Here is a 12097-nt window from a genome sequence, read left to right as displayed (position 1 = left end):
AGAAATAAGCCAGAGATCTTCACCTTTCTCGTATTATTACCGTAGGTGAGAGCGTAACGGTCAACTAGCCTGTTACGACAGTAAGTACCGTTTGCGGAAACCATACAAATGAATTGGGAGAGCCGTAAACCGACACCTACCTATCGCAAAATTGTCCGTTTCTTCTCAAATAAAACAGCAATTTTATCATAGTAAACTCCATACTTAGTTAAATCCATAAGGATTGTTTAGTGTAAAATATGTTGAAGATTAGTGAACAGGTGGTCAATTCATTAAGTGATGAGCTGTTTTCTCAAAAAAGCAGTTTATTCAGCTCACTGAAGCATCTCCTCCATAGACGTCCATTAAAAATGTAGAATGTCTATGGGACAACCGCGTTATGCATTTTGTTGTTAACCGGTAGGCTTGGTTGATAGAAGTGATCTTTATTTGTTTAATATTCTTTTTAGAGGAATATTACGAACAATGTAAAAAAATAATAAATTCAGGGAGAACATAATGGTACAGTTTCGATATAATTAGAATTAAAAAGAGAGTTTAAAGGCATTGCAATAATCCACACTGTTTCTGGCTTTATTATTTTTTTCATTCATTCCAATCAGTGTTTTATCATTTTAAAATGTATAATTTTATATATATATATTTTGTTTATATGTGTGATATTTGGTTTTCGCGATCGCCATTCACATTTATGAAAAAATAATTTGCCATAAATTAGCTGTAAATTTATAATATAACATGTTTTATGTTAACATTACTATCACAAAACCTAAAAGCACTTCATTACCAAAATGTATCTTAATTTTAAAAAATCACACCCGAACAATATTGTGTAGATACAGTCAAAATACTCTTCAGATAAGTAACTGTCTTTCCTAAATCCTGCAAACGTCTGTTTTACAGGGTAAATTCTGTGAACAATCTTAAATAGTAAAATTTTATTTGTCACACAAAAGCGTCTTGTGATTCTGAAAGTTTCGTCCAGTCTTTTATAGATCAGATAATGCTAATAGGCCGCCATGCTGGGAATCTAATAAAGCGTTTGCACGTTTGCTCAAAGCTAGCTGGATAGCTACAGTGTTGCTACTGGTTATTGTTCTTGTGTCCTTATCTGATTTAGTAGCTTGCCACACTCAGAGAGACAAATATGAATTATTCGGACTACGACTCGGATGATTATGCCTCAAATGAGGATGAAGATTACGTCCCCTCTGGTAAGAGATTTTAGCAACAACGTTAGCATGGTTGGATATGAGCAAGAGCACAGATGTAGTTAAGCTAGTGTTCTGTGTCAGTGCCTAACACATGTACTGCACCACTATTGCCATAATAATTCCTTCTTCATGTTCTGTGACATGTAAACACAATTATACACAAAGCATGCACTCAGAATTGTCTAGAATGTATGAATCTATTTTAACAGTGTTATCTAGAATGGATATTTTAATTCGGATCCATCTGTTCTATTCACAAATAACCTATGTATGTAAACCAACGTTTTATGCGTTTAGTTTAATATATCCTGCATGTTTTTGAAAGATGTTTCTGTCAATGTGAATGATGACATGGATGTAAACTACTCTAGTGATGTTACTCACCAAGACCCCTGCTGGTCTTTCATGGTCCTTTCCAGCTCTCATGGTTTAGAAGTATAATCAATTGTTTTGCAACAATAAAAATTATGAGCCTCCTTTGTTTAATTGTCTGACTGTGATGAATATAATCCATTCTTATGGGTTTAATTTGTTCTTTTGTTGATTAGATGATAATCTGAGTGAGGATGACCTGAATGAGTGTGTAAAGGAAGATGCTCTGGAAGGGGATGACCATGATGGGCAGCAATCAGAACATGTGAAGAAGAAAAAGAAGAAAACTAAAGGAGACATTCCTATGAGGTAAGAGATTGTTCACTTTAAACTATACAGCTAGTTTTAGTAAGTTCTAATCGGATCGGACAAGTAGTGTGCTGATATTTCATATAACAGCACTAGAATGCTTCACTATTTCTTGCAACAGTTGATTCTGCTTTGTTGTCATTGGTAACTATTTCCATTGGCAGAGCAGATTTAAACAAAACAGTTGATCATATTGTGTCTAAAATGTATGTTACTCAATATTTACTTGTTGTATATAAAACTGTTGTATAAAATCATCATCAACTCACAACCGTGCTGTTATACAATACTGAATATCAGCACTATGATTGCCTGAATTGTACTGGCATTCAGTAAAACAGCACTCTTTGTTGTGTGCTATTCCTTAGATAATCCATTTAGTCAGTTGCAAAATGAACCCTCTTTTAATTTTTTTTATTTATTTATTTTTATAAGAAAAAGGAAAAAAGGAGGTCTCAAACTGAATGAAGATGGTGAGGGAAGTGCAGCAGACCAACAGAAAGATGAAGATGAGACAAAAGAAGATTATTATATTGGCAAGTCAAGAAAGGATAATGAAGAACATAATAAGAAGAAAGCAGATGATCTGTGGGCTAGTTTTCTCAGTGATGTCGGCCCTCGACCCAAAGCAGCAGCTCCAAGCACAGGCTCACTGCTGGTAAAAATCAGTGCAAGAAAACTCTTTAATTTAATTTGTGAAAAAATCTGGAATCAGTTTTGTGACCATTAAGACTTGTATGCTGTGCAGTATAGGGCTGTTGTGATGGGAAATTTTTACCACCGTGTTGTTTAAGGGCCAACCACCACCGGGAATGATGTTTTATTTTATTGTATTTCATTTTTGTCATTTTGCTTTATTTAATTGTCAATCAGAATAATGTGCACATTTTCTGTGTATCTTTTATAGATCACATCAACTGCCAGCACCGGTAACCCCAGTAAACCCTCAACAGTCTCTCAGCAGCAGGAGGACAAACCCATAGAATCCTCCAAAATCACAATTACCAAGGTGTTTGATTTTGCTGGGGAGGAAGTGCGGTAAGTTAAACTCTCTCTTTTATTTTTTTTTTATTTTTATTTTTTTATTTTTTTTGACTGTGTGTTTTATATGGCCACCAGATGGCGGCATACATCCATATTACATAAAACTATGTACAATTGAACATGCTCCAAACATCAGGCAGTCAGCAGTAATTACTTTTAGTAAACAATTGTCCAAAAGTCGTTTCAGGAAAATAAAGTGAACTTTATAATGTTTATATTTGTGATCTTAATGAAGTCAAAAGCTGCCTTAAAAAATACCCGTTTGAGTGAATGTTATCTAATTGTCTAATTGTATCTAATCTAATCACATCGTGGCTTGTCTAATAATTCATTCCAGTATGTTGTATCTGTGAGTCGGTCACAAACCCAAAGCTAAGCTGGCCAAGTAAAATAATCTTATCCTGCAAAGCACAAAGCAATTACAAGCTTTGAACTGATTTAATGAACACAAACTGTGATCTTTATAAAGACTTATTTTATATAAAGAACATAGCACTGCATGTAATTTATTTTTCAAGATTTTAAAATGCATGATTAGTTATGTCTCTTGCTGTGCTCACTGTTCTGCAGGGTGACTAAAGAGGTGGACGCAGACTCACGGGAGGCCAAGAGTTTTCTGAAGAATGAGGAGAAAACACAGGAGGACAAAGAACAACAGTCCATATCCTCTGAACCCAAGCCCTCCTTGCCAATCTGTTCTGGATCCAGGTACTATTCCAGTGAGGCCCCTTTATTCCTGCATTTGGCTGTTACAATCCTTCACAGTACACGTGAAACGACTGTTTATAACCATTGTGCCAGTTAATTATTTAAGAGGTTTTTAATGGTTCCATTTTTTGTGTCACTGCTACAGAAGTGAATAACTCGTTAATGGATGATTATGGTTAATTCTTTGTTATTGATGATATTATATTACAGTAATTTAGATGTCATCTCTTCTATTGTCATTCGTGTCACACACATCAGTGTGTGCTTGGCGTGCAGGGTTAGAGGGGATTTTAGACATGTCATTGATCTCTGACAGCTAGTATGATTGTGAACCTTTGATCCTCTAATTCTGTCTGGCACACCGCTGTGCACACAGATATGTGTGTGTGTGTTTGTTTTCCCCATATATATTCTACGGCAAGCCCAAAATTAACAAATACACATTTAGACTCATTCACAGTGTAAAGCCACTCCACGAATTGTGTCTTAATTCAGTCTTACAAAAGTTTGCATGCTATTCCTGTTTTTATTTGAGCAATCCATGACAGGATATAAGAGAGAAATGCCAAAGTCGTTTTTAGTCTGTCATGCCTCTTCCATTCCTAATCGGTGAGTGTGAACCCTCTGACAGAAGAGGGCGAGATTTCGGTAAACAGGACATTCCAAACAAAAATGTAGTTGTTCTGAGTCGACTAGCAGGACACCACTGTAAGGGAGAGGTTATCATTGTTTTGATCTGTCTTCTGTAGGTCGTCCCTGCTTCTTACGTAAGGTTTTAATGGAGACACGCTCTTGTCTGTCCTCCGAGATTGTGAATGTTTGCGGAACAGTATTGGGTGTTGGCTTGCACACCAGGAAAGCAGTTTGAACCCCACCCCTAACGTCACTTTATCATCCAAACGAGTGTCACTAACTTTTTTTGTCTACACTATTACTCTTAGAGAATTTAAATCGGTGCTCTTCTTTTTCCAATGGGTGTTCTACTTTAGCACAGCAGGTTTCCCGCTGAAACTAGGCACAAAAACCACTGAAACACAAATGGTACCTGTCTCTGAAATTCTCCTGCTTTTCCTCGTTTCCTCTTTTAAGCCTTTTTTGTGTGATTTTTTTTTTTTATGTTAAAGGGCTTGAGTCAGCAGTGTGGGTCATATGAAGCCTTCTTTCTCTCTCACACACACACGCACACACACACACAGGCAAGGTGTCTCTCTGTTTCTCTACTTAAGTGTAATACTGCGCTTCAATGCAGAACTGCTGACGATAGTGAAACGGACTCTTCTTTCTCCTACATTTGTCATTTTTTCATACACAGATCTTTTCTTTCTTCAACAAAGATTATTACAATAAGACTAGTGCTGCAACTACACTAACACTCCCAAACACATAAATAATTCGCTGTTTGGATTTAAGTAAGCAGATACTATGATTGGATCATTATTACAGTGATTAATATGTTTCAGCTGGCAACAATGTTTAACCCCAACTGATGCAGTGTGTTGCTTCTCATTTCTTAAACAACCATGTCGGAAGATGTATACCGTGGTTGTGGAAAAGATGTTACTGTGTTTCAGAAGGGGCAAATTAATGGCCTGCACAACTAAGGAGATTGCTGAAATCACTGGAATTGGGTTAAGAACTGTCTGGAAGGATAGTGGTGAACTGTCAGCTTCGCAGAAGAAATGTGGTCGGAAAAAATCTTGAATGATAATGAAAGATCACTAAAACGCTTGAAGTCACATCGTAAAAAATCGACAGTAAAACTCATGGCTATGTTTAATACTGGAAGTAAGAGCATTTCCACATGCACAGTGTGACTAGAACTTGGGACTAAACAGCTGTGTGGCCAAAAGAAAGCCACTTGTTAGTGAGGCTAATCGGAAGAAACAACTTCAATTTGCTAGGGAGCATAAAGTTAGGACTGTGGAGCAATGGAAAAAGGTCATGTGGTCTGATGAGTCCAGATTTACCCTGTTTCAAAGCGATAGGCACGTCAGGGTAAGCAGGGATGCGCATGAAGCGATGCACCCGTCATGCATAGTACAAGCCTCTGGAGGCAATGTTATGATCTGGGGTTGCTTCAGTTGGTCAGGTCTAGGCTCTGCCACGTTATGCGGCAATAAAATGAAGTTAGCTGACTACTTGAATGTACTGAATGACTAGGTTATCCCATCAATGGATTTCTTTCTTCCCTGATGGCACGGGCATATTCTTGGACAACAATGCCAAGATTCATCGGGCTCAAATTGTGAAAGAGTGGTTCAGGGAGCATGAGGAATCATTTTCACACATGAATTGGCCACCACAGAGTCCTGACATTAACCCCATTGAAAGTCTTTGGGATGTGCTGGAGAAGACTTTACAGAGTGGTTAGACTCTCCCGTCATCAATACAAGATCTCTGCCAGAAATGAATGCAACTCTGGACGGAAATAAATGTTGAGACATTGCATAAGGTTTCCGAAACAATTCCATGATGAATGCATGCCGTAATCAAAGCTAAAGGCGGTCCAACGAAATATTAGAGTATGCAATTTTTTTTTTTTTTTTTTTTTTTTTGGCCAAGCAGTGTATGTTTACTATTTGTTTGTCTGATATGGAAAAATATTTTTAGCATTTTATTGAAAAGCCTGTTATTCCACATCTTGCTCAGTGCTCTCCATTTAAATAAACTGTAAATTGAAAGTTAGTAAAATACAGGATATGATATATTAAAGCAATATCACATGAGCAAGAGTGCTGTAGGTCCAGCTATAAGCACGGTTATGATTAGGTTGTAGGCACGAGGCTGCAGGTATCAGGTATCAGCTATCAGCCTTGCTGATAGATGGGCAATACAGTACGATTACGAGTGTGATATTGTTTTTATACAAAAGTTCAACGAACAAGGAAATAAGTAGAAAAAAACTAAGGACTGTCCCCCGCTAAAAAAAAAAATCTCTCTTGTGTGTCGAACTACTTCCTTACGCTGCAGATTCAGGATCTGTAGTTGCTAGTTCAAAAGATGCGCCCAAGGCTAATTTGAAAACCACACTTCAGAATGAGTAACGACCGCTTGGGCTGTTTCTGACAAGTTATTGGAGATGAAAAGTGTGTGTGTTTGTATGAGAGAGACTTGTATTCCTTTGTATTCTTCAGCTGTAGTGTGATAGTAATCCGCTCCAATCGTGGAGTGGTGCTTCCAAATGTGCTATCAGAATTATCCTACGAGTATTTCACTCACGTGTGTTTTTTTGTTCTCTTATTGAACTCTTATTTTGAAACTGACAAAATTTGATTAGTCATCTGTCGTGACTCTCAGTTGTGATCGGCAGTAATGCTGAAGCTGTTAGATAAACTCTATTTCTCAGCTATAGAGTATACTATATGTAGCTGTAGTAATCCGAGCAATCATGGAGTGAGACACAATTCCGAATGACTTCAAAGAAATTTGCGCACTTATTGACTACACACAGTTTATCAACATCAGCTCCACTCGCTCATAGCACACAAAAGACGGTCTTTTGTCACCACCTGCTGGTTTAAATCTTTAATGTCACAGGGATGAATGAAAATTCACACATCTGCACTGCTCTTACATACCTGAACTGCTCTTACACATTAGTTTGGAACACCACAATCAAAAGCGGAGTGATACAAACAGTAAAGTGTCCCAGTGCTGATGGTGCGAGCTATCAGCATTCTTTGAACGCCTCTTGTCCAATCAGATTCGAAGACCGGAACTACTTGAGAGATAATACTCGGCAAATATGAGTAAAAAAAATAGATTTTTGCAAGTAAATAAAGTTACTAGTAGCCAGTTGGTTGATAACTTTATTTTTTTATCCCCTTTTCTTCCCAATTTGGAATGCCCAATTCCCACTACTTAGTAGGTCCTCGTGGTGGCACAGTTACCTCAGTCCAGGTGGCGGAGGACAAGTCTTAGTGGCTTCTGCTTCTGAGACATTCAATCCGCGCATCTTATCACATGGCTTGTTGTGCATGACACCGCGGAGACTCCCAGCATGTGGAGGCTCATGCTACTCTCCGCGATTCATACACAAATTACCACGTGCCCCATTGAGAGCGAGAACCTCTAATCGCGACCACGAGGAGGTTACCCCATGTGACTCTATTCTCCCTAGCAACCGGGCCAATTTGGTTGCTTTGGAGACCTGGCTGGAGTCACTCAGCACACACTGGATTCTAACTCGCGACTCCAGGGGTGGTATTCAGCGTCAATGCTTGCTGAGCTACCCAGGCCCCCGGTTGATAACTTTATTAGCGACTGCAACATTACATAGTTTAGGTCAGATTGTAAGAACAATTGTCTGACAATTAAATGACGTGCACAATTCAAATCATAAGCACAGTACAAACTGCCTCTCGCATCTGACTTTTTCCTTTGTGGAAAGTTTATCATTGGAAGTTGATCTAGGATTTTTTTTTATTTTTTATTTATGTGGCAACAAATATATTGAATATCCCTTGTAAGTCACCAAAACAAAAAATATGAGGAGCAAAATAACGTTTTATTTTCTGCGGCAAGATAATTTTGCACTATGTAGCTGTGTCCCAAATAAGTTTAAGTTTAGAACTTTATTAATCCCCGTGGGGCAATTAATATAGGACTACAGCAGTGCTTCACACAACAACACAACTAGACAAGAAAACAGCATACCAGATCACACATTGAGAATAAAAAAAAATACAATAATAATTATAAGAAATTTTGATATCATCAGTCGAATAGCCACAGGCACAAATGTAAATGTATATCGATTTGTAAGGCATCTTACACCCTTAGATGCCTCCGAAGGGGCAAAAGCTCGAGCTGAGAGTGCAAGGGATGTGTTTCATCTTCCATGATGCTATAAGCCCTTCTTTATCACCTGTTGCTTATAAAATACAGTTAAACTACGTAAAGGTACACCAGTAATTTTTTAGCATAGTTTGACTATGGCTTGAAGGCGGTTTTTGTTTTTGATAGACAGTGAGGGAAAACCAACATATGAAAGAGAAACACAAAATACTCTCAATAAAGGAACTATAAAAAGTTGTAAGAATAGACCTTTGAACACTGAAGGAGTTCAATTTCCTCAGCATGTGTAGTCTTTGCTGTAACGTTTTAATAATGGCCTCAGTGTTCTGTTCAAACTTTAATGTTTTATCAAAAATTGTCCCCAAGTACTTGTATTCATCCACTGTGTCAACCTCTACACCATTGATGTGAACCTTTTTTTCTAAAATCGACCACTCGACTCCTTTGTCTTTGAGACGTTCAATTCCAATTTCATACGGTCACACCATGTAATAAACTCCTGCAGAGCAGGACCATGATCCTGCTCTGTGTCTAAACTTGAAAGCAGGGAAAGAAGAACTGTATTGTCTGCATATTTGATTAGATAATCGTTTGCATGACGACTTTGGCAGTCATTTTGTACAGAATAAACAAAATTGGTGATAGTACACATCCTTGGTGTGAACCTGTTGAAATGTATAATGTATCTGATAAAACTGTTTGCCTTGACCTTCTGCTTTCTTCCTGTTAAAAAATCCAATATCCATAAAACAAGTCCTTGATTAATATGAAACTCACTGAGTTTTTTCCCCTAAAATAACAGATTGCATTGCATTAAATGCTGATGAAAAATCTACAAAAAGAAGTGTAGCAAAGACCCCACCTTTATCCAAATGTTGAAGAGTATTTAACAAAAACAGTTTTGCATCATCCACGCCTCTTCTAGCACGATATGCAAACTGCAATGGATCCAGAGCAGCACTAGTTAATGACATAATATGGGCTTTAACCTGCCTCTCTAACGCTTTCATAACCAATGAGGTTAGAGCAATTGGTCAGTAGTCATTAAAAGAGCCAGGCTTATCTCTCTTAGGAATAGGAACGATTGTAGAACTTTTCCACAGCTGTAGAACTAAGCTTAGGTCCAGTGAAGACTGGAAAATTGAGTGGAAAACCACATTGAGCTGTTCTGCACAGTGCTTCAAGGTTCTACCACATATACCATCTGGACCAGGGGCTTTATTAAGCGGTGTGGCCTTCAGCTGATTTAATACATTCGCCGGATGCAATTTCAAATCAGTGTCAAAATTCAGAGAATGTCTAAAATCTTCCATGTCTGATACAAGGTCAAATGTCTCAAAATGAGCAAAAAATTAATTTAGCTCATTTGGTAAGGACATGCAGTTATTGTCATTTTTCATGACCACATGATGCTTTATCGACTGCATATTCACAACTGCCATGCTCATAATGCCTTGCCATGCGTTCCTGAGGTTACCCTGGGCAAATGTTCCCTCAATATTATTCTTATAATTCAATTTAGCATCTTTGATGGCTTTTTTGACTTCTTGACACACTATACAGTACTCTGTTTACTTGCACTATGCACTCGGCAATCTATTGTATGAATTTTAAGAGTGTAGTATCATCTCAAATGGAACAAAGTATTTTTTTTTTTTTTTTTTTTTTTTTAACTACACGGAAGCATTTGTCATTTTTCAGTTGACGGAAGTGATGTTTCAAATGCATGCGATGTGTTGCCATTAACTTTAGCATGTCATCTTATATCTCAAGTAATGCACACATTCACACAGCATAGGTGATGGTAAATAACTCGTTAATTTTTCAAGGTGCCGTATTTAAAGAAGTTGCACTAATTGCCTCATTAACCATTAATTACAATTGTTAGTCTAGCATCGCGGCCAGGTAACCCCACCCCTTCTGCTACCTATGGCAAGCCGCAACCGCTGAGTGCATGAAGTTTCCAACATTCCACTCTTTTTCAGTTGAAGAAGTACATCATCCAGGTATTCATAGTTCTGTTATTTTTATTGCACTTTCAGTGTGAACACACCACTCACACTACTTGCACTACAAAATGGCATTGAATTGTGCAGCAGTATGTAATTTAGTTTGCATACAGTTGAAGTCAGAAGTTTACATACACTTAGGTTGAAGTCATTAAAACTCATTTTTTCTGTCCACTCCACAGATTTAATATTAGCAAACTATAGTTTTGGCAAGTCGTTTAGGACATTTACTTTGTGCATGACACGAGTAATTTTTCCAACAATTATTTACAGACAGATTGTTTCACTTTTAATTGACTATATCACAATTCCAGTGGGTCAGAAGTTTACATACACGAAGTTAACGGTGCCTTTAAGCATCTTGGAAAATTCCAGAAAATGATGTCAAGCCTTTAGACAAATAGCCAATAAGATTCTGATAGGAGATGAACTGAATTGGAGGTGTACCTGTGGATGTATTTTAAGGCCTACCTTCAAACTCAGTTCCTCTTTGCTTGACATCATGGGAAAATCAAAAGAAATCAGCCAAGACCTCAGAAAAAAATTGTGGACCTCCACAAGTCTGGTTCATCATTGGGAACAATTTCCAAACACCTGAAGGTACCACATTCATCTGTACAAACAATAGTACGCAAGTATAAACACCATGGGACCACGCAGCCATCATACTGCTCAGGAAGGAGATGCATTCTGTCTCCTAGAGATGAACATAGTTTGGTGGTAAAAGTGCAAATCAATCCCAGAACAACAGCAAAGGACCTTATGAAGATGCTGGAGGAAACAGGTAGACAAGTATCTATATCCACAGTAAAACGAGTCCTGTATCGACATAATCTGAAAGGCTGCTCAGCAAGGAAGAAGCCACTGCTCCAAAACCACCATAAAAAAGCCAGACTACAGTTTGCAAGTGCACATGGGGACAAAGATTTTACTTTTTTGGAGAACTGTCCTCTGGACTAATGAAACAAAAATGTAACTGTTTGGCCATAATGACTATCGTTATGTTTGGAGGAAAAAGGGTGAGGCTTGCAAGCCCAACCATGAAGCATGGGGTGGCAGCATCATGATGTTGGGGTGCTTTGCTGCAGGAGGGACTGGTTCACTTCACAAAATAGATGGCATCATGAAGAAGGAAAATTATGGATATATTGAAGCAACATCTCAAGACATCAGCTAGGAAGTAAAAGCTCAGTTGCAAATGGGTCTTCCAAATGGAAAATGACCCCAAGCATACCTCCAAAGTTGTGGCAAAATGGCTAAAGGACAACAAAGTCAAGGTATTGGAGTGGCCATCACAAAGCACTGACCTCAATCCGATAGAAAGTGTGTGGGCGGAACTGAAAAAGTATGTGCGAGCAAGGAGGCCTACAAACCTGACTCAGTTACACCATTTCTGTCTGGAGGAATGGACCAAAATTCCAGCGACTTATTGTGAGAAGCTTGTGGAAGGCTACCCAAAATGTTTGACCCAAGCTAAACAATTTAAAGGCAATGCTACCAAATACTAACAAAGTATATGTAAACTTCTGACTTTGGGAATGTGATGAAAGAAATAAAAGCTGAAATGAATCATTCTCTCTACTATTATTCTGACATTTCACATTTTTAAAATGGTGATCCTAACTGACCTAAGACAGGGAATGT

General features: G+C 38.0%; 1 protein-coding gene across 1 annotated transcript in view; it reads left to right on the top strand.

The window, feature by feature from the left end:
* The first annotated feature begins 988 nt into the window (after positions 1–988).
* Positions 989–12097, top strand: part of LOC127455967 (craniofacial development protein 1-like) — a 50464-nt gene continuing 39355 nt past the window's right edge. The window contains exons 1-5 of the mRNA XM_051724196.1: positions 989–1214; positions 1763–1895; positions 2331–2553; positions 2803–2933; positions 3510–3647. Of these exons, the coding sequence (XP_051580156.1) occupies positions 1148–1214; positions 1763–1895; positions 2331–2553; positions 2803–2933; positions 3510–3647 (692 nt within the window). The 5' untranslated portion in view covers positions 989–1147. The remainder of the gene's footprint in view (positions 1215–1762; positions 1896–2330; positions 2554–2802; positions 2934–3509; positions 3648–12097) is intronic.

Source organism: Myxocyprinus asiaticus, chromosome 18, assembly GCF_019703515.2.
Source record: "Myxocyprinus asiaticus isolate MX2 ecotype Aquarium Trade chromosome 18, UBuf_Myxa_2, whole genome shotgun sequence".
In the NCBI taxonomy this organism is placed as follows: domain Eukaryota; kingdom Metazoa; phylum Chordata; class Actinopteri; order Cypriniformes; family Catostomidae; genus Myxocyprinus; species Myxocyprinus asiaticus.
This window is presented reverse-complemented; position numbering and strand designations above follow the sequence as displayed.